Source organism: Chiloscyllium punctatum, chromosome 22 (assembly GCF_047496795.1).
Source record: "Chiloscyllium punctatum isolate Juve2018m chromosome 22, sChiPun1.3, whole genome shotgun sequence".
Lineage (NCBI taxonomy): Eukaryota > Metazoa > Chordata > Chondrichthyes > Orectolobiformes > Hemiscylliidae > Chiloscyllium > Chiloscyllium punctatum.
In genome coordinates, this window is record NC_092760.1 from 86,494,222 (window position 1) to 86,518,649 (window position 24,428).

The window sequence follows — 24,428 nt, forward strand, 5'->3', positions numbered from 1 at the left end:
AGAAAATGATCAAAAACACTCGAGTTCTGGCTTTTGTAGCTGAAGGACCAGGAAACAAAGAAGGTAGAAGTCATGTTCAGTTTGTAAAGCCCTCATTAGACCACATATGGAGCCAGTGAGCAGTTCTGGGGCACCACACAATAGAAATTGTGTAGAATAGCAGGATTGTGTAGAATAGTAGACTTGCCAACTTTAAGGGCATTTAAATGGTCATGGGATAGGCATATGGATGAGAATGGAATAGTGTTGGATGCTGCCTGAACTGCTGTGCTCTTCCAGCACCACTAATCCAGTAGATGGGCATCAGATTGTTTCCACAGATTGGCACAACACGGAGGGCCAAAGGACCTGTACTGCACTGTAAAGTTCTATGTTCTAAGTTCTAAATGATATGCTGGTCTTGGAAGGGGCATACTGTAGGTTTACTAAAATGACATCAGAATTTCAAGAGTTAACTTACACAAAATCTGGGTTGCACACCCTGTAATTCAGATAGGGAACAATTTGCACAAAGCTTAGTTTATTATGAGGGCAGATGGAATAGATAACTGATTCCTGCTCCACAAAAAAAAAACCCTAAAGAACTGTGGATGTTAGAGATCAAAAACGTAAACAGAAATTGCTGGGACATCTCAGAAGGTCTGACAGCATCTCTGGACAGAAAGCAGAATTAATGTTTCAGGTCCAGTAACCCTTCTTCAGAACGGATTCTTGCTGTTTGAAGGAATCTCAAAATAGAGGGAATGGTGTAAAAATTAAAGCTAGATTTTTAAAAGTGAAATGAGGCACATGAGAAAGGGTGGCAGAAGTTTGAAAGTCTCTTCTGTTCATGACAATTAATCAATTGGTCATTTTCAAACAGAGAATGAAAGCTTTTTTATTACCAAATGATTTTTACAGACATGGGATGGAAGCAGATATGTGAAATTAGGTGGAAGATTAGGGATTATTATTTTAATTGACAGAAAGGGTTATGAAGCTAAAAACATCTTCTCTTGTTCCAGTACAGTCAGACAAAATAATATTTGGCATCAACCCAACAGGGGAGGCAGTGCAGAGCATCTCATCTGTAAGGCAGTGTCTCTGACAGTGGAGCACTCTCACACCACACTAAAAAAGGTGCTAGTACAGCTTCTGGTCTGAAGAGTGGAACTTGAATCCTCACTGTTCAGGAGTGCCTCCACTGAACCAAGGCTGACCCCCAATGGGACTTGACCACGTGATGGAGGAGATACTGGGCCAGCAGTAATACCATAAAACTACCCTCCGACAACACAAGAGGTTCCCAACCAGTGGGAGCACAGCAACTAAATGGCAACTAATGGTGGAACAGTTCGAGGGGCTGAACGGCCTATGACTGTTCCTATTTCTTATAGTCTTGTAGTCTTAGAATCTAGGACATGCTAAACAGCATGTTAGCAACCCCACAAATATTGGACCAAATCAAAGTTGTGTGGTTTAGACATATCCAGTTATGAACAGTGGTTGATAATTGAACAATTAATAGTAGAAACAGGCTCCTCCAACACTCCCACTGTCATGATAATGGAGTCCAGCAAATCAATGCAAAAGATAAAGCTGAGGCATTCGCCACTGACTTCAGCAAGAAAGGTTGAGTGAATAACCCATGTCAGCCTTCTCTTGAGGTCCCCAGTTTCAGGGACAGCATTCAATTTGCTTCATTCCACGGGAGAGATGATTAGTCTGCTTGATTGGCACCACATACACAAATTTTCCACCCCTTCCACCACTGATGTTCAGAACTGTTCTGAAGAAGCCTCATACCACACAAAATGTTCATTCTGTTTCTCTCTCCACAGATGCTGACAGACCTGCTAGGTTTCTCCAGCATTTTGCTTTCATTTGAGTGAAATGGAATGCTTTCCACTGGACTGGCTAAGTGCAGTTCCAATAACACTCAAAAAGCCCAGTTAATTAGCATTCTATCTGCCGCCTTGACCATTCACCTCCTCACCACTAATGCACAGGAGCAGCAGTGAGTACCACCTACACTCAGCAACTCACCCAGGTGACAGCTGCTGCACTTTCCAAACCCATGACCATGAACCCTGGAAGGACATGGGCAGCAAATGCATGGGAATACTACCAATTGCAGCTTCCTCTCCACCATCTTGGCTTGGAACTATAACATTGTTGTTTCACTGCCAGAGTCAGAACTCAGAATTCCCCTCCTAACAACACAGTGAGGTGCACAAGGACTGCAGCTGCTTAAATAGGAGACTTTCCACAACAATGAAGAGTGGGTATTAGGTGTGGGTTTGACAGAAATAATTAAAGCTTAGGAACAAATTTAAAAGTTCTTGGATCAGGTTGATAGTTTAACAGAGTTGCCTCAATTTCAACAATTGTGATTGCTATCCTCAGATGTGATGTTTATAGTTTATACCCAGCTGACCTAGTACTAAACAGGTCAGATTTCAGAATCAGATCTGGCTTAATGGATCATGTTTAACTTTCACACTCGTTAAAATGACTGTTAGTTACGGAAATATATGCATACGAGGCTGCAGATATCCTTTGACAACAGAATACAAAATTTTATGTTTGTACGGAAAGGAAACAAAAGTGAAGCTGTACAGGGCATGTAGAAGACAATTCTAAAAAGATCTTAACACCAACATCAAAAAAATATTTCAACAATGTTTCCCAACACTATCCATGAATGATTTGGACATGCCGGTGTTGGACTGGGATGTACAAAGTTTAAAATCACGCAACACCAAGTTATAGTCCAAGAGGTTTATTTGGAAGTAGTCATTTTCGGAGCGCTGCTCTTTCATCAGGTCAACCACTTGATTAAGGAGTAGCACTCCAAAAGCTAGTGCTTCCAAATAAACCTGTTGGACTATAACCTGGTGTTGTGTGATTTTTAACTCTATCATGAATGTTATCTTCTGGGACTGAGTCTCTGTAATGTCAGCTCCTTAAAATCCAAATTTAACTAACATTGTTTTTTTCCTGGGTGAGGCAGTTTTACAATTCCTTTCTGAATAAAGGAATTATACTCTCACAATTCCGATAGCCTAAACTTGCATAATTCCAACAATTTGAAGATTTCTCTCCAAAGACAGCAGCTCACCACCTTCTCAAGGGCAATTAGTGACAGGACAATAAAATGCAGGACATGGTTCCAATCAAGTAGTTTGCTTTGTCCTGAATGCCGCTGAGCTTCTTGAGTGTGGTTTGATCTGTACTGATCGAGGCTAGTGAAGAATATTTCATGTCAATTGTGAATTGTACAAGGTGGACAGGATGGGAGGTGAGTTACTGGGTTCAGAATTCCGAATGACTAACTTGCTCTTGTAGCCACGGTATTTATATGGCTCAGACTGTTGATGGAAAGAACCTGCATTTGTGAAGCACCTTTCAGAAATACAGACAGACAGTCTCAAAACCAGTGAAAATGCCATTAATTGTAGCCAATACTGTAACACAGGGAAACACTGTTGATAGTGTGTACAAAACAAATTGTAAAATGGCAATGGCCAGACAATCAGCTCAGTAATGTTGGTGAAGGGATTAATGTAGGCAAGGAGACCACAATTCTTTTTTTACAAAAGTAATGCTATGAAATCCTTTATGTTCACTGAAGTAGACAGAAGGAACCTGACATTAACATCTCATCTCATGGATAGCATTTCACACAGTGTAGAGATCCCTCATTACTCCAGTACAGCGCTAGCTTAGATTACGGGCCCAGAGATGTTTTGAGTGGGGCTTGTAGCCATAACTTTCTGACTCTGACGCGAGGCGAGTAACCAATCTAGCCAAGACCAAAGCTTCAGTGTTCCATTTTGTACATACAGGGGATCCTGCAGAAAACTGCTATAGAACCTTGCAAGGCAATCAGAACTCAGCTGGAGGCCAGAATAGAAAAACAACTGAACAGTATCTAAAGAGTTAATAACTTCAAACATTTCAATAGTTTTCAGATTTTAAAAATATTAACAGATTTATTTCTTTTAAAGAGAAGGAAGATTAAGTGGCTTATAAATCCATCTACCAGATTGCAACCTTCAGCTGCTGTTCTCTGAAATTGTCTATTATCTAGTTAAAGAAACAATTTTAAAACATGATGTTATCCTTTCAGCTGTGTTGATATTGAATGACTACTTCCCATCACACTCATCACAACCAGCATTAAATTATAACATCATAAATTAGAACAGATTTCCATCCTCGCATGATACACATACTAAATATATTCCTTACTCTCACAGTAGTTAGATTTGTTCTGTCACAAACCCATAGATTATTAAGCAAAAATTACTTTTCAAAAAAAAAGTACAGAACCTGCAGAAATCTCCATTCCAGATTCAAAGGTAAATTTAGCAGCGTTGCCACACAAATATTGCAAAGAATTGAAAGTTCCACGTAAATCACCATCTGTCTGACATGACAAACTACTATTCCATCAGACTTCGAACCTGCAAAGATTTCCATTTTGATTTAAGCCAAATCATGCTGTATTCTCCCCACCTGACAATGATTTGAATAGAATCTTAATTTTAGAATCCCTATTGGCCAAATCCTTCAGGTTAAGCCCAGCATGCCTGTCTCCAAATGATTTCTTTTTACAAGATCAAACTTTCAACTTCTGCCTGTTCATAATTCATAGGATGTGGGCATCATGGGCTAGGTTAGCATTTATTGCCCCTACCTAATTGCTCAGAAACTGAGTGGAATGCTTGGCCATTTGAGAAAGGCGATAAGAGTCACATTGCAGGAGAATTGGATTTTTTTGTAAGTTAGGCCAAAGCAGTTTAAGATGCCACATTTCTTTCATCCCTTAAGGCCATGAATGAACTAGTTGAGTTTTTCCAACAATTAAGTGTTGTTACATGTCTTTCCATTCAGTTGACTCATAATTAATTCCTTGTTTTTACATTCTGCCATGGTGTAATTTGAACCCATGCCCCACTTGAACCTTGGGTTTTAGATTATTAATCGAGTCACATTATCAGTATACTGTTGCTTCCTGAAAGGTATCACATTGTAAGGTCATACCTAGACCAAGGTGCAAATGTATGTCCTAAATTATTCAGATTACTGCAAGTACACTTTTACAAGCCACATCAAATTAGCGACAATGGGATCAATAATTAGAGATAAGATTCCAAAACATCTAACTTCTTGATCCAACTTCCCATTGCTCTTCAAACCAAGAATGTTGTAAGTGAGTCCATTTAATCTTGAAATAGCTTCTGGACCTAGGGTAAAGATCTAAAAACAATACCAAATGAGTGATGGGTTCTTATGGTGCTGTGATATTGTCCCTATCTCTGAGCCAGGAGGCCCGGGTATTAGATTAGATTACTTACAGTGTGGAAACAAGCCCTTTGGCCCAACAAGTCCACACCGCCCCGCCGAAGCGTAACCCACCCATACCCCTACATCTACCCCTTACCTAACACTACGGGCAATTTAGCATGGCCAATTCTTTGGACTGTGGGAGGAAACCGGAGCACTCGGAGGAAACCCACGCAGACACGGGGAGGACGTGCAAACTCCACACAGTCAGTCGCCTGAGGCGGGAATTGAACCCGGGTCTCTGGCGCTGTGAGGCAGCAGTGCTAACCACTGTGCCACTGTGCCGCCCTGAACAGAAATGTTGATGAGAAAATATCCACTAACAGCATGCTGTGGAAGCTACAGCTTGAGACTGACATCTAATACATTAACATTACATAGTATAGCATATAGGAACAGGTCCTTCAGCCCACCATGTCTCTGCTAACCACGATGTCATTCTAAACTAATCCCATTATCCTGTCCATAGCCTGTATCCCTCAATTCACTGGGCAAAAGTGAGGACTGCAGATGCTGGAAATCATATTCTAGATTAAAGTGGTGCTGGAAAAGCACAGCCAATCAGGCAGCATCCGAGGAGCAGGAAAATCGACGTTTTGGGCAAATGCCCTTCATCAGGATGAAGGGCTCCCTCAATTCAGCCTGTTCACTTAGACTCAAAATACCTCTTAAACATTCCTTTTGTATCTGATTCTGATACATCCCTAGCTGCAATTCCAGGCACCGTACACCCTCTGTGACAAAAAAAACTTGTCTCGCATATCTCCATTAAAAGCCCGAATATTGCTAGTTACTAACAGTCTCAATTAACAGCTATTCACCATCCCTGTCAGATTGTTATCCACCCCTTTGTCTGTCCAACTGTTCTCTCTCTTTGGGCTCTATCCCCACCTATCATTTACTCCTTACCCCCTCCCCCCAACCCATCCTCTGCATAAAAACCAACATTTTCCTCGCTGCCATCAGTTCTGAGGAAGGGTCACCGGACCTGAAATGTGTTAACTCTGATTTCTCTTCACAGTTGTTGTCAAACCTGCTGAGCTTTTCCGGTAACTTCAGTTTTTGTTTCTGACTTGGTTTTCCTTTAAAACTTCCCTGTCTCACTTTAAACCTATGCTCCCTAGTGTTTGACCTTCCCATCCTGAGAAAAAGACTCCAATTATCCAGCCTAACTATGCCTCTCAATTTTATATACTTCTATCAAGGGGCCCCTCAGCCTCTGATGCTCTAACAAAAACACTCCAAGTTTAGCTACAAGAAATTGGACAAGACACTCCAATCCAGGCAACATCCTGGTAAACCACTTTTTCATCTTCGCCAAAGCCTCCCTATAGTGTGACAGAACTCTAAATGTGTATCACTGAAGTCTTACACAGTTGCAAGCTTACTTGCCAACCATTATACTCAATGCCCTGATCAATGAAGACAAGCCTGCCCATATGCCTTCTTTACCATCTTATCTACTTGTGTTGCCACTTTCAGGGAGTTATGGACTTGCACCTCAAAATCCGTCCATATATCAATGCTCCTCAGAGTACTATCAGTTTCTGTGTGCTTTCCTCTTGCATTTTACTTCCCAAAACGCTACACCTTAAACTATCCTGGATTAAACTCTATTTGCCATTTCTCCGCCCAACTTTTCAACTGATCAACATCTTGAGGGCAGCACGGTGGCTCAGTGATCAGCACTGCAACCTCACAGCTGCAGGGACCCAGTTTCGATTCCAGCCTCGGGTGACTGTCTGTGTGGGTTTCCTCCCACAATCCGAAGATGTGCAGGTCAGGTGAACTGGCCGTGCTAAATTGCCCATAGCATTAGGTGCATTAGTCAGAGGGAAATGGGTCTGAGTGGGTTACTGTTCGGAGAGTCGGTGTGGACTTGTTGGGCCAAATAGACTGTTTCCACACTATAGGGAATCTATTCTAATCAATTGATCGCTTGCTGGTTTTTTTTGACTTCCTCATTATACACAACTCCACGAATTTTCATGCTTCTGCAAACTTACTCATCATACCATTTATATATACTTCAAACAACAGAGATTCCAGCACTGATTGTTGCAGAATACCACTTGTCACAGACCACCACCACTCAGATAAACCACCCACCACAATTACCCTTTGTCTTTTATGACCAAACTAATTTTGAATTTTATTTACCAACTCACTGTGGGTCTCAGTTAACTTAATTTTCTGGACCAGACAACCATGAAGGACCTTGTCAAGTGCTTTAATACAGTGCATGTAGACAACATCCACTGCCCTATACTCAATCATCACATCCCTTGCTCAAAAAACTCAAATTTGAGAGACAAGATCCCCCACCCCCCCCCCCCCCCCCGCCCGAACAAAACCATGCAGACTATTGGTAACTAGTGCATTATTTTCCAAATACAACTAAAGCCTATCCCTAAGAACCTTCTTCAGAAATTTCCCCACCACTAATATAAGGCTCACCAGCCTAGAACTCCCTGTATTATCCCTGCTACATTGCTTACACAAAAGGAACAATACGGTGCATTCTCCAGTCTTCTAGAACCTCACCTGATGCTAAAGAGGATACCAAGATCTCTCTCAAAATTCCAGCAATCTATTCCCTTGCCTCCTTTAGTATGCCAGAATAGATCCCATCAGGCTCAGGGGAATTTTCAACTTTAAAGTTTTTCAAGACATGGTCCAAAATATCAACATGCCTCCCCTTAGTCTTACTGTCATCCATATCCTTCACCTTGGGGAATACCATAAGACATAGGAGTGGAAGTAAGGCCATTCAGCCCATCAATTCTACTCTGCCATTAAATCATGGCTGATGGGCATTTCAACGCCACCTACCCGCACTCTCCCTGTAGCCCTTAATTCCTTGCGAGATTAAGAATTTATCATTCTCTGCCTTGAAGACATTTAACATCCCGACCTCCACTGTGCTCCGTGTCATGAATTCCATAGGCTCACCACTCTCTGGCTGAAGAAATGTCTCATTTTCATTTTAAATTGACCCCCTCTATTTCTAAGGCTGTGCCCACGTGTCCTAGTCTCCCCGTCTGATGGAAACAAATTCCCACCATCCACCCTTTCTAAGCCATACATTATCTCATAAGTTTCTATTAGATCTCCCCTCGGCCTTCTAAACTCTAATGAATACAATCCCAGGATCCTCAGCTGTTAGGTCTAGCATTCCAGGGATCATCCAGGTGAATCTCTGCTGGACACAGCCCTGTGCCTTTATGTCCTTCCTGAGGTGTGGGCCCAAAACTGGACACAGTATTCTAAATGGGGCCTAACCAGAGCTTTATAAAGTCTCAGTAGCATATCACTGTTTTTACATTCCAACCCTCTTGAGATAAATGACAATATTACATTCGCTTTCTTAACCACAGACTCAACTTGCAAGTTAACCTTTAGAGAATCCAAGACTAGCACTCCCAGATCTGTTTGTACTTTGGCTTTATGAATTTTCTCACCGTTTAGAAAATAGATCATGCCTGTATTCTTTTTTCCAAGGTGCAAGACCTCGCGTTTGGAGTCATAGAGGTGTATAGCATGGAAACAGACCATTCGGTCCAACCCGTCCATGCTGACCAGATATCCCAACCCAATCTAGTCCCACCTGCCAGCACCCGACCCATATCCCTCCAAACCCTTCGTATTCATATACCCATCCAAATGCCTCTTAAGTGTTGCAATTGTACCAACCTCCACCACTTCCTCTGGCAGCTCATTATTTGCATACATTGAATTGTATTCGCCATTTCTTAGACCACTGGCCTAAACTGTCTAAATCTTTCTGCAGCCTCCACACCTCCCCAGTACTACCTGCCTGTCCGCCTAACTTGTATCATCGGTGAACTTTGCCAGAATGCTCCCAGTCCCTTCATCCAGAACATTATTATATAAAGTGAACAGCTGCGGCCTCAACACTGAACCATGTGGAACACCACTTGCCACTAGCTGCCTTCTGTCAGACAGCCAATCCTCAATCCATGCCAGCAGCTCACCTCGAACACCACAGGCCCTCACCTTACTCAGCAGCTTCTCGTAGGCACCTTATCAAAGGCCTTTTGGAAGTCTAGGTAGATAACATCCACTGGGTTTCCCTAGTCTAACCTACTTGTTACCTCTTCAAAGAATTCTAAGTTTTGTCAGGCATGACCTTCCCTTACTAAATCCAAAATGACTTGTTCTAATCAAACCTTGCACTTCCAAGAAATTAGAAATCTTATCCTTAACGATGGATTCGAGAATCTTACCTACAACCGAGGTTATGCTAATCAGCCTTTAATTTTCCATCTTTGTCTCAATCCTTTCTTGAACAAAGGGGCTACAACAGCGATTTTCCAATCACTGGGGCTTCCCCTGACTCCAGTGATTTTTGAAGTATCATAATCAACACCTCCACTATTTCCTCAGCCAACTCACTCAGAACTCTAGGATGGACCCTATCCGGGCCAGGAGATTTATCAATTTTTAGACTTTTTAGCTTTTCTAGCATGTTCTCTTTTGTCATGGTTACCATACTCAACTCTGCCCCTTGACTCTCCTTAATTGTTAGGATATTACTCATGACTTCCACTGTGAAGACTGACACAAAATATTTATGATGCTAACCTGCTGCTTATCTTTCTACTTGATGCCATGCTCCCTATTGCTTTCCCTTTCCCTTCCATCACAATACCATTACAATGTACTCAGTAAGGTCTTTATCCATTTCATCTGGCTCCACAAAAAAGTTCCCTGCTTTGTTCTTGCGTGTCAATTTCCCAAGTTATTCTTTTGCTCCTAATACATGTATAAAATGAATTGGGATCCTCCTCAATCCTATTTGCCAAGCACATGTCACAACCACTATTGACCCACCTCATTCCTTCTTTAAGTTACTTCATGTTTCCTCTTCCAAGCTGATTCAATGCAGCCAAAACATTGACATCTACCTGGCAATGTAGAAAATTGCGCAGGTATGTCCTGTACACAAAAGGCATGTCACTCCCAACCTGCCAATTACATCAGTTAACTCTCAATCATAAGTAAAGCGATGGAAGGGTGTCGTCAACAGTGCTATCAAGCAGCACCTACTCAGCAATAACCTGCTCAGTAATACCCAGTTTGGGTTCCACCAGGGCCACTCAGTTCCTGACCTCATTACAGCCCTGACTCAAACATGGACAAAAGAGCTGAATTCCAGAGATGAGGTGAGTGTGACAGCCCTTGACATCAAAACTGCATTCAACAAAGTGTAGCATCTAGGAGCCCTGACAAAACTGGAATCAATGGGTATTGGGGGGCAAACTCTCTGCTGGTTGGAGTCATACCTGGCACACAGGAAGATGGCTGTTGTCTTTGGAGGTCAGTCATTTTAGCTCCAGGACATCTCTGTGGGAGTTCCTCAGGGTAGTGCCCTCGGCACAACCATCTTCAATTGCTCCATCAATTGAAGCTTCCCTCCATCATAAGGTCAGAAGTGGCTCTGTTCAACGATGATTGCCTATTGTTCAACACCATTTGTGACTCCTCAGATACTGAAGCAGTCCATGTTTAACTGCAACAAGAACTGGACAATATCCAGACTTGGACTGACAAGTGGCAAGTGACATTAGGGCAGCATGGTGGCTCAGTGGTTTGCACCATTACCTCACAGTGCCAGAGGCCTGGGTTCAAGTCCCATCTCGGGCAACTGTGTGGAGTTTGCATATTCTCTCCATGCCTGCATGGGTTTCGTCCCATAATCCAAAGATGTGCAGGTTCGGTGAATTAGACAGGGGCAAATGGAGGGTTGGGGAATGGGTCTGGGTGGGTTAGTCTTTGGAGGGTCGGTGTGAACTTGTTGGGCTGAAGGGCCTGTTTCCATACTGTAGGGATTCTAATTCTCATTTGCAACACACAAATGCCAGGCAATGAGAGACAATTTTGCCACTGACCCTTGGCATGCAATGCTGTTACAACTACTGAGACCCCAATATCTACATCCTGGCGCATCTGTTATTATTGACTAGAAACTCAATTGGACTCACCACATAAACACAGTGGTTACAAGAGCAGGTTAGAGGCTAGGAACACTGTGTCAAGTAATTCACCCCCTGACTCTCAAAGCTTATGCATCATCTCCAAGTCAGGTATACTTGGGTCTGGCCAAGATGTGACTCAACCTGACATGGTCGGCTTAAGCTGCTTACTCACAAATCAATGAGGTAGGTTTTTTTAATTCATTCATGCGACGTAGGCATTGCTGACTGGGCCAACATTTGTTGCCAGTCCCTAATTTCCCAGAGGACAGCTAGGAGTTAACTAGAGGTGTACTTGAGGTGTACAAGATGATTAGGGGGTTAGATAGGGTTGACAGTGAGAACCTTTTTCCACGTATGGAGTCAGCTATTACAAGGGGGCATAGCTTTAAATTAAGGGGGGGTAGATATAGGACTGATGTTAGGGGTAGGTTCTTCACTCAGCGAGTCGTAAGATCATGGAATGCCCTGCCAGTAGCAGTAGTGGACTCTCCCTCTTTATGGGTATTTAAGCGGGCATTGGATAGGTATATGGAGGATAGTGGGTTAGTGTAGGTTAGGTGGGCTTTGATCGGCGCAACATCGAGGGCCGAAGGGCCTGTACTGCGCTGTATTGTTCTATGTTCTATGTTCTATGTTCTACATTACTGTCAACTGGCCAAACCAGGTAAGGACAGCAGATTTTCTTCCCTTAGTGAACCAGATGGGTTTTTCTGACAATCAACAATGGTTTTATGGTCATTATTCTATTGTTAATTCCAGGTAACTTTTAGCGAATTCAAATTCTCTCATCTGAAGGTTTCTTGTGGTGTAATGCTAGTGCCCTTATCTCTGAGCTTGGAGACCTGGGTTCAAGTCTTATATGCTCCAGACGTGTGTAATAACATCTCTGAAAGTGATAGATGGAGTTTAATCTGAATAATTGTGAGATATTGCATTTTGGTAAAACAACCAAGTACAGTACTTACACAGTTAATGGTAGGGTCCTGGCTAGTCTTATTGAACAGAGACACCTGGGGTGTAGGTATACAGTTCTTTAAAAGTTGCATCAAAAGTAAAGAGGGTGGTTAAGAGGTTTAACATGCTTTTCTTCATTGCTCAGACCATTGAGTATTGGAGTTGGGACATCATGCTGAGGTTGTATAGGACATTGATGAGGCCATTTTGGTGTACTGTGTACAGTTCTGGTAACACTATATAGGAAGGATTTTCCACAATATTGCTTGGACTGGAGGGTTTGAGTTATAAAGATTGACTGGGACTTATTTCACTGGAGCATTAGAGGTTAAGGGTGACCTTTTACAGGTTTACAAAATCATGATGGGCACAGATAAGGTGAATAGTAAAGGTCCTTTGCCTAGGGTGGGGGAGTTCAAAACTAGGGGGCATATTTTTAAGGTGAGAGGAGAAAGATTTAAAATGAACCTGAGGACCAACTTTTTCCACACAGATGATGGTTTGTACATGAAATAAACTACCAGAGGAAGTGGTAGATGCAGGTACAGTTACAACATTTAAGAGACATTTTGACAGGTACATGAATAGGAAAAGTTTCAAGCAATATGGGCCAAATGCAGGCAAGTGGGACTAGTTTAGTTTGGGGAACTTGGTCGGCATGGACGAGTTGAACCAAAGGGTATGTTTCCATGCTCTATGATGCTATAACAAGTTGATTAGAGAATGTTAAACATTTTACCATCTGCCATGGCAGGATTTGAACCCAGGACATTACCTGTGTCTCTTAACTCAGTCTAATGATAGTACCACTGGATCATCACCTCCCATGATAGCTTCTCAAGACTAGAGATAACTAATGAAATGTGCCCTTGTACTACTGTGCACAGATGAGAACAATGCAAAAATGTTATTTATCAATTTAAGTCACACCACGCGTCAAAACATTGTTTCACCAACCATAGAGTCATATGTTAGATTAGAAGCCCTTTGACCTTTGAGTCTGAACTGTACTGCCTAAAACACACCACTACCTACATACAGAAACAGAAAGTGATGTTCAGGACAGGGTTCTGAGAAAGGGTCACTTGAGCCAAAACGTTAACTTTGCTTTCTTTCCACAGACGCTGCCGGATCTGCTGAGCTTTTCCAGCCATTTCTGTTTTTGTTTCTGATTTACAGTGTCTGCAGTTCTTTTGGCTTTTACACTATGACCTATATTAATCTCACATTCCTGCAGAAGGTCTGTAGTCTTGAATGTTATGACATTTCAAATATTCACCATTATCATATCAAAAATAGTCAAAAGACTTTGCTAACTTTTGGAATCTCAGCCACATTACTATGAGGAATTATACCGGCCTCCAGTAACATCAGCGTTGCTGAGCTGATAACACTTTCACCTCCAACTGTAAACACAAGCATCTCAATTTATTGTCCAATATGACATTTCAGTGTAGCACTGAAGTTGCTGTTCTTTGAATTAATGTTAAAACTCAAGCAACGATTGTACAACTACAGCAAAGAGATTACGACTGCAGCAAAGTGATGACAAAGGAAACATTTTAGCTGGATTGGAGTACCACATTATCAGACTTGGAAGGAAAAACATCTGATTGAACAGAGAAAGTTTCTGATTTTACTAGTAAACTCACTGAGCTTTCCATTTGATAACCAAGAATATTCATTAGCTCTCGCAAAGTCCCTGGGGCAGAAAATCTATTCAATCTTGTTGGGGGAGGGGGGTGAAAAGCCTTGTCTTACCACTGACATTGAAAGACATCTAATTAATCAGAAGATCTATCCAAGCGCTGAGAGAGATAACTTGTATCGATTGGGCTGAGGGTTTTCTGCAGGAGTTATGTTCAAACATAGTTGTATTTGCATGTTCAGAAATCAAGGAAACTTCACTGGCTATCACACATGCTCAAATGCCAGAGATATTTTTAAACTGACCTGTTCAGAGATGTTATGACATAACTCTGGAGAAGGTAGATCCGGCCCGGAGGTGGGGATACTACTTCTGCATTACAAGAAAATGTCACCATCTGCCATTATGGGATTCAAATACAATTCCATAGATCATCAGCCTGGGTGTTACTGGGTTACTAGGCCAGTATGCCACTACCTCCTCAAAAGCTTTGTTATAACACAAGAAACCCAGAAACTGCAAAAGCAAATTGAGAGAACGGTTATCTAAATATTTGAGTCACGGATTAAATTAAGAAATCACTCAAAGGTTCTTGTTAGGTTTAGCCCAGGTAAAATGTCAAATTCAATATTTTTAAAAATCATTGTTCAAAATGGGCTTAAAAGAAATTCCTTTTCAGTGAAGCATTAATCATATTGGTTTCTAATCATGATTGGTGCATTTAAGCATTATCAACCTATGTTTGTTTAAATTGAATTCTTTCGTGCAATTCAATTTTAAACAAACTTTAATACTGACTTCTTTAAAATATCTGTCGTTCTGGTTTAAGGCTGGTGTTTGCACTTGACCACTGTTCAAATTGGTTCAGATGTGGATTCCTGCTTTAAGTCAATCTTCAAACAGGTGTTCATACTGATTGCTCCATTAAATCATTGCACTAATTGGAAACTTCAACCAGCATGCCAAAAAGCAGTTCAGAAATAAATTCTGCTCAAGCAGCTGCTTTTGGTGAACATTATCTTGCCTAAATTATTTGGAAAGTGAGAAACACAGATTATCATTCAATTTCATGAATATTTCTTTATCCAATATATCTGGCATGCGCATTCTATTATTAACCTCTATAAACCAGTTTTCCGCATCATTTGTGAATAATTTTCTAAAAATAGGAAGATCTATCTACTAGTAGGAAGCAGTATATTATAATATCTCTGAACAGTGTCGTGATTGCAATGAGGTCAGCCAGGTGGACTTCGGAATATGTGGTCCCTGATTGTACGAGTTTAACAGTCGCAATCAAGGAGCCCTGGCTGACAGATAAAAACAGGTGCAACAGACATCCTGACACTCTGAGAGCTAGCTCTGAGGGATCAGTGTCAAGGACTTCCAGTGTGTAAATAAAAGGTGATGGAACACTGGCCTCTGTGGAGTTATTTGAAGCAGGTTGATTGGGAATCTCTCCAAACATTTATGATTTTATAAAATCCCTGTATTGGATGTGCCTCAAGAAGGCCTTGAAGGGAATACAATGTATGTTTACCAGAATGACACCCAAACTTCAGGGGTAAAGATACAAGGAGAGAGTATACAAATTAGGCCTGCCTTCTCTAGAATTTAAGGTTAAGGAGTGATTTATCAAAGTCTTCAAGATATTAAAGGAAACAATAGAATGGATAAAGATAAACTATTTCCTCTGGTTGGAGATTCTAGAATTGGGGGCATAGTCTGAGAATTAGGGCCAGACTGTTCGGGAGAGATGTCAGGAACTATTTGTATACATAAAGGGTGGTAGATGTTTGGAACTCTCTTTCACAAATGGCAGTCAATGCTGGGTCAGTTGCTAATTTTAAACCGAAGATAGATTATTTTTGTTCAGTAAAGGCATTAAGGGACATGGCTAAAGGCAGCTTTATGCAGTTAGGCTATATATCAGCCAGGATCTCATTAGATAGCAGAATAGGCTCAAGGGGACTGTTCCTCTGGATGTTCTCTATCCTACTTGTGGTTAAACTGACTGACTCTCTGGGCCATTTCAGAGGACAATGAAGAGCCAATAATATTACTGCTATTAGATTCTCTACAGTCTGGAAACAGGCCATTTAGCCCAACAAGTCCACACCGACCCTCTGAAGCCTAGCCTATACCACACATTTCCCTACATGTACCCCTGACTAATGAATCTAATACTATGGGCAATTTAGCACAGCCAATTCACCTAACCTACACATTTTTGGACTGTGGGAGGAAACCCATGCAGAACACGGGAGAATGTGCAATCTCCACACAGACAGTCGCCCAAGGCAGGAATTGAATCCAAGTCCCTGGTATTATGAGGCAGCAGTGCTAACCACTGAATCACTGTGCCACCCGTACTATGGGTCGAGAGTCAAGTGCGGTAAAGAAGGGAGATTTTCTTCCCTGAATGTCATTACTTAATCAGATGGGTCTTAAATGACAGTCAACAATGTTACGTGGTCAGGATTAGGCTCACTTTTAATTCAAATTTTTGTTGAATTTAACTTTCATCATCTACCATGGTGGGAGTCAAACCCACACTTCCAGAACACATTAACTAGGATCTCTGGTTTATTAGTCCAGTGACATTATCATCAAACCACAACCTCCCCTGTAAATTGAAACATCACATCAAGTAACATTATTCAACTGAGTCAAAGGATGTGGGTTTCCTGTTCAAGAAGATAGCTCATTGCCACAATTAGTGATGGTCATTAAATGCTGGTCCAACCCACAATGTCCATGTCTTATGAATAAATTAAAATAGTCATCATCCCACATCAAGAATAGGGCTCCTCTGGAGAGCGATAATGTCACTACTTCTGGATAGGAGGTCCAGGTTCAAGACCCATGTGTTCCACAAGTATACTGTAACATCTCTGAGCAGGTTTGTTGGGAAAATATCTCCAACATCAAGAATTCTGTGCACCATGCAAATTACACACTCCAACCATAGATGCAGTATTCCAAATCTTACTTGTTGCAGTCCACATGTAACAAGAGATGGGAAGCGCTGATCGAGAGTGCTATCTGATGCCATAGTCCATCAGCAAGTCGATATGGGAACACCTCAGTACGGGGTTTACCATTGAAACGGTAGTGATATCGTATTTCATCCCTTTGGCCACTGCTCTCCAGTTCAAAGTACCTGCATTCAATACAGCAGATTATAAGATTCAGTGATTATTAAAATAGAATGCATACTATATCAAGATACGCACATAACAGTCGCTCTGTATTTAGCAAAACAGTGACATTTTGAGCTATTTATTCTGTTGACAAATTGAGGAACAGTTTGATTTTGCAAATTTCATATTCAATTCTTAATTTCAACCAGGGAATATATTGATAGCTCTAGGTCTATTTGCTTTAAGAAATTTCAGGCTGGAAGTCAAGTGATCTTCCCTTTGTTCCACAAATGAAACCATTTCACCAAGAGTTAATCTTTCAGTCCTATTGACTGGTCTAAACATCCAGCATACAGTTGAGTGACAAGAAATTCTTTGTAAAAGAGCACATAAAACATATTCTCCCAAACATACCTCTCACACAATAGAAGGTATGCCTACAATCTACCCCAGAAATCTTTGTTTTCTTCCTGAAAGGGAAACAGCTTGGATTTTCATAAGTGAAAGGGTGCCTAATAATATCTGAAGCAAATTTAACATATTCCAGCCACAGACTACAATTAAAGTCTGTTCAAAAGGGTTAAGAACATGAACAATAACAGAGAGTCTACTCTTAAGCTAAAAAGTGTGGACTGTTATAGGTCACAGTTAGTAAGGAATTTTTTTTCATCTGTTCCATCTTCAGTGCGGCAGTGTATTTTTAAAAATCCATTGTATCTTTTGCAATAGTCACTTAACAATGTAAGTTAACGTCACCAAATTCAGGTGAAGAGATAGTCATTAAATTGCACTGCTCTCGGAGAAGCCTCAGTTAAATAAAAACAGTGATGTGAAAAGTACTTCAATGAAAGGTGTGCCAAAGTGCTCCAAGTGATCTTGGATAAGTTCCAAACAATAATAATGTGGGGCAGTGTCTTATGGTTCATTCAGGGAGTCCAAATTACTGATGCCATGAACATTCCTACTTAATGAGTGTTCAAAACAGCAGTATTGTGATATATTTCAGCATTAAAAGTTCAATATCTCAACTATTTAGGACAGAGATCTCCAATATAAAAGATTAACTGATGCAAGTCAACTTGGACTGCAGTGACTTTCCCAGCTGACCACTGAAACACAAAACAATCTTGTCCTACTTGCTGAATAAAATCTATCACATTTTCTTGCAACCCTAATGTTCTCTTGAATATTTAATACAAATTAATTTTCTTCCTTTCAAGGACATGGTATTTTTCAATCTCTTAAAGAACAGTTTTATTTACAGCAGAGAGTGGGTTAGGAATACTATCACATCCTGCTTTCGAAAGCAGAGGCTAAAATTTCACAATCCCACAGGTGTTATGATGCAGAAGTAGACCAGTTGGCCCATTTTGTCTGCACTGGAATTTGAATTAGAGTCATAGAGTCATAGAGATGTATTGCATGGAAACAGACCCTACGGTCCAACCTGTCCATGCCGACCAGATATCCCAACCCAATCTAGTCCCACCTGCCAGCACCCGGCCCATATCCCTCCAAACCCTTCCTATTCATATACCCATCCAAATGCCTCTTAAATGTTGCAATTGTACCAGCCTCCACCACTTCCTCTGGCAGCTCATTCCATACACGTACCACCCTCTGCGTGAAAAAGTTGCCCCGTAGGTCTCTTTTATATCTTTCCCCTCTCACCCTAAACCTATGCCCTCTAGTTCTGGACTCCCCCATACCAGGGAAAAGGCTTTGTCTATTTATCCTATCCATGCCCCTCATAGTTTTGGAAACCTCGATAAGGTCACTCCTCAGCCTCCGAAACTCCAGGGAAAACAGCCCCAGCCTGTTCAGCCTTTCCCTATAGCCCAAATCCTCCAACCCTGGCAACATCCTAGTAAGTCTTTTCTGAACCCTTTCAAGTTTCACAACATCTTTCCGATAGGAAGGAGACCAGAATTGCACGCAATATTCCAACAGTGGTCCAACCAATGTCCTGTACAGCTGCAACATGACCTTCCAACTCCTGTACTCAATACTCTGACCAATAAAGGAAAGCATACCAAACGCCTTCTTCACTGTCCTATCTACCTGCGACTCCACTTTCAAGGAGCTACGAAGCTGCACTCTAAGGTCTCTTTGTTCAGCAACACTCCCTAGGACTTTACCATTAAGTGTATAAGTCCTGTTAAAGATTTGCCTTCCCAAAATGCAGCACCTCACATTTATCTGAATTAAACTCCATCTACCACTTCGCAGCTCATTGGCCCATCTGATCCAGATCCTGTTGTAATCAGAGGTAACCCTCTTCGCAGTCCACTATACCTCCAATTTTGGTGTCATCTGTAAACTTACTAACAGTACCTCTTATGCTCGCATCCAAATCATTTATGTAAATGAAGATGGATCCATGGGCTAAAATAGTGGACAAGCATTCAATCATGCATGTTAGAAATCTACGTTAACAATGTCAATACTTGCAATAGTCCTCAATCAAAATATTTCATGTAGTGCATTTTTTAAAAAAAGCAATTGTACTTTGTACAATAGTCACTTAGCAATGTGAATTATCGACACCACATTCAGGCAAAGTGGTAGTCATTAAGTTGTACTGCCCTTGGAGAAGCATCAGTTAAATAAAAACAGTGATGTGAAAAGTATTTCAATGAAAGGTGTGTCAAAGTGCTCCAGTGATCTTGGAAGAGTGCCACACAGTAGCAAAGTGGGGCAATGTCTTACGGTTCATTCAGGGAGTCCGAAAGTACCAATGTGTGCTTTTTGCAAAATAATGAAAACAAAATAACGTGGGTGCTGTAAATCTGAAATAAACACAGAAAATGCTGGAGAAACGCAAGAGGTCTGGCAGCATTTGTGGACAGAGAGAGAGAGAGAGTGTTAATGTTTTGACTCTGGTATGACTCTTCTGCAAAACCTGAAAGTTGTTGGAAAATAGTTTTGTTTTTTACTGATAACAAAAAATGCTGGAAATCACAGTGAGTCAGGAAGCATCCGAGAGAGAGAACAGAGCAAGCTAATGTTTTTGTGAAGGCTCGGATGTGATTTCCAACATTTTTTGTTTTCAAAATAAAAAAAAAACTACCTTCCAACACCTTTCAGGTTTTGCAGAAGAGTCATACCCTCTTGCTCCCCCTCATCCTCTGTCAAATGTATGAACATAAAACTAGGAGCAAATTACTGCAAATGTGGACGAGCAAGAGGGCAAATTGTGTCCAGCTCAGTGCAAAAGACAGAGGGATTGTTAATGGTGTGGAAAGACTAAAAAGGGAGAAGTACAAAGAGTGTAAATTAAGGTGTGAAAGGGACAGAATTGGACCTTGCTATTCAGTGCAAAGTCTCTGCAGCACTCTGCTGTACTCTGATCCGACAGACAATGATGGTAAAAGGTTAGATTCTCTGACTAATGCACCTAACACTTTGGGTAATTTAGCATGGTCAATTCACCTGACCTGCATATCTTTGGATTGTGGGAGGAAACCGGAGCACCTGGAGGAAACCCACGCAGATACAGGGAGAATGTACAAACTCCACACAGACAGGTGGGAATCGAACCCAAGTGCTGTGAGGCAGCAGTGGTAACCACTGACCCACAGTGCTCCTACTTCCTTTCAATCACATATCTGACCAGAAATCTCCCAATCTTACCACCTGCCAGTGGCATATATTGGAATGATTAACAAGATTATAAACACACTTGGCTTGTTAAAAATCACATAACACCAGGTGACAGTTTAACAGGTTTAATTGGAAGCACACTAGCTATCGGAGCACCGAAACCAGTGCTTCCAATTAAACCTGTTGGACTATAACCTGGTGTTGTGCGATTTTTAACTTTGTACACCCCAGTCCAACACCAGCATCTCCAAATCATGGCACTTGCCTTGGCTATCGTAGTGCTGCTGTGGATTTGAACCCACAGCATCTGACTCAAAGGTGTCACAAGACCCCAAAATGTAAAAATCAAATATTTGAAGACTGGATAAGTTCACGACAAAATATCAGCAGCGTACGTCAGCACAACACTGAAAATTAGATATCAGTTTTAACATGATCACGATTTGGATAACAATACCACTGGATAGAAACTAAAGCTAATTTCATTTGATTATGGTGATCAAAAGAGTTGAGGTCCTAAATTCAAAGTTAGGGAACTCCAAACCTAACACTATTGTCTCTTCTTTCAAGGATAGTTGAAACATTACAAATTAAAATTGAATCAGGTCATGTGAGTGTCCAGGTCAATGCCCTAAATCAGAAGTAAGCTTTACTGCAAACGAGGGGTCTTAGGCTGTTTCAGAATGCCCATGACAAAATGGATCCCCTGAGGAAGGTGGACATTCAGTCTGAACCACATAGGGTTGCCCCGATTGAAATGCAATCAAGCCAGTGCAGTAAGATCTTGATTCTTTCTTGAAATTTCTACTGATTAGGGAAGAATGGGAGTGTTTCTCAAAGGCCCGTAGCAGGCCTTTCTCCTTATGCTCCTCCCCTTTGGGACTTCCAGGAGAAGCATGCAACCCAAAACAGGACCATTCGGGGTTTGGGAAGCTATAGTGGCTCTTCTGTAGGAAGGAAGGATGTGATTAAACTGGAAAGGGTGGAAAAAAGATTTACAAGGATGTTATCGAGACTGAAGGGTTTGAGTTCTCAAGAGACACAGGATAGGCTGAGATGTCTTGCCCTGAAGCATTGGAGGCAGAGGGGTGACCTTACAGAGGTTTATAAAATCATGAGCATTTCAGATAGCTATTCACCCTAAGGTCTTTTCCCCCGGGTGGGGGAGTTCAAAACTATAGCAGATCGGTTTAAGATGAGAAGGGAAAGATTTAAGAGAGACCTGAGGGAGATTTTCATACAGAGGTTGATGTGTATGGAATGAGCTGCCAGAGGGTACAAATACAATATTCAAAAGTCATTTACACAGGTACAGGGGTAGGAAAGATTGAGAGAGATATGGATCAAACACAGGCAAATGGGATGAGTTCAGTATAGGGTATCTGGTTAGTGTGGACAGCTCGGGTCAAAGGGTTTGGTTCTGTACTAGATGACGCTATGACTCTAGAGGTTACTTTCTCATGATGCTTAGCCCCTACAACTACAGGTACAGACATTATTCCTGAGCTCATTTTCCACTCCAAGACAGATCAAAATGAATTTCTGGACACATCTGTTTATCCAAATAGATAGAAACAATAAAGAAATTGGAAATGCTGATCTATCATGACACTTCCTCACACTCAAAAATAAAAATAAAATGTGTTGTTTCTTCATGAGAACAAAATTCCATTCTTTGCCCACCCAAAATTATTGCATTTCCTGATCTTCAACTTCCAAACTCTTTCCTATATTCTGTACAGTTCTGAGCACCTTTTCTAGCCTGCACATGTTCATTCCATTGTTTGGTTTCCCTCTTTCTCGCAGCCTTAGCCCTATTCTCCAAGTATTTCGCTGTCGCTTGTATCATATCTTCTGCTTTGTTGCAAAGTAACTAGAAGGCATACAGTGAAATGGGTTTCATTGGTACAGGGATTGAGTTCCAGAGCCGCAACATCATGCTGCAACTATACAAAACGCTAGTGCGGCCACACTTGGAATATTATGCGCAGTTCTGGTCGCCACTTCGGGAAGGATGTGGAAGCATTGGAAAAGGTGCAGAGGAGATTTACCAGGATGGTGCCTGGTCTGGAGGGAAGGTCTTATGAGGAAAGGCTGATAGACTTGGGTCTGTTCTCCTTGGAAAGAAGGCTAAGAAGGACTTTGATTGAGACATACAAGATGATCAGAGGATTAGATAGGGTAAACAGTGAAAATCTTTTTCCTAGCATGATGACGTCAGCTTGTACAAGGGGACATAACTACAAATTGAGGGGTGATAGATTTAAGACAGATGCCAGAGGTAGGTTTTTTACTCAGAGTGGTAAGGACGTGGAATGCCCTACCTGCTAATATAGTTAACTCAGCCACATTAGGAAGATTTAAACAATCCTTTGATAAGCACATGGATGATGATGGGATGAGCTGAGAATAGTTCACAGATTGGCGCAACATTGAGGACTGAAGGGCCTGTTCTGAGCTATATTGTTCTATGTTCTATATGCTCGTCTTTCTCTGACCGATCCTTCTGTTTGTCTCACAAAAAGTGAGATTCTTTGCCAACCTTTCCGTCTTGCAAATGAACTTTTCCAACAATCGGCACCCCTTTATCCTGGAGTGTAACTTGTCAAGATTATTTGAAGTTTGCCAATCTTGCATTTTCTCTTATGAGTGCAAGACAACAATCGTCAGCAACAGGACTCTCTTTTCGGGAGTAGAATACGAGCACTGCAGATGCAGGGTGGTGCTGGAAAAACATAGCAGGTCAGGCAGCATCTGAGAAGCTGACATTCTGGGCATCGTGCATTCCTGATGAAGGGCTTATGCCCAAAACATTGATTCTCCCGTTCTTCAGATGCTGCCTGACCTGCTGTGCTTTTCCAGCACCACACTCTCTTTTGGTAATGTGCTACCAAGTATAATCTCTATTTCCTTTAGTCATTCAGTCATTTGCTGGGCCAACATTTATTGCCCAGAGGGCAGGTAAGAGTCAGAGTCAACCACATTGCAACGGTCTGGACTCACATGTAGGTCGGACCAGGTAAGGATACCAGATTTCCTTCCCTAAAGTAAATTAGTGAACCAGATGGGTTTTCACAATAATTGACGATAACTAATGATCTCCATTAGACTGAGTTTTTCTTTAATCCCAGATTCTTACTGAATTAAATTCTAAGAGATGTTATGGTGGGATTTGAACCCATGTCCCTGAAGGATTGCTGGTTAACCTTTTCTTCAGCTTTCATACTCATTATGGACTTTTGACTTTTTGACTCATCCAACTTTGTTGTAAACCCATTTCTACTGAATTGTTGAGCAAATTTGCTATTGTGTATTTTACAAAGAGTCTGGTTGGTTATGGGGCTGAAATGGGCACATTTTGAGAGAGGTGCTGAGCAGGTCAAGATCACGTGACTAAACGAATCTAATGTGGCTAAAAAAATGAAGCTCAACCAGAGAAGACCCTAAACACATTGCCATTAATAAGAAAAAGAATACTATTAATTTTTTATATGAAGCATACTGAATACAATTTTAAATCGACAACTAGATAGTAATCTCCATAACGAAAAAGAGAAAGGTAAGGCAAAAGATAATAGGAATTTTGAGCTGTGAATCAAATATATATTTGCTGGGTCACACTGATCAGATAGTCACTGTAGATCAGAAGTATTATATTTACGATGTAGACTGTAAAATATTACGCGCACTTAGATGCAAAACCTTGCATAATTTATACAGGTCTTGCATATACCTCTCTCTCTGATGAAT

At 41.3% G+C, this 24,428-nt stretch overlaps 1 protein-coding gene across 3 annotated transcripts in view; it reads right to left on the reverse strand.

The window, feature by feature from the left end:
- LOC140493827 (protein kinase C-binding protein NELL1-like) overlaps positions 1–24,428 on the reverse strand; it is a 980,593-nt gene that overhangs the window by 930,381 nt on the left and 25,784 nt on the right. For all 3 annotated transcript variants that reach the window (XM_072592758.1, XM_072592757.1, XM_072592756.1), the window contains exon 4: positions 16,925–17,095. In XM_072592758.1, coding sequence (XP_072448859.1) covers positions 16,925–17,095 — 171 coding nt within the window. The remainder of the gene's footprint in view (positions 1–16,924; positions 17,096–24,428) is intronic.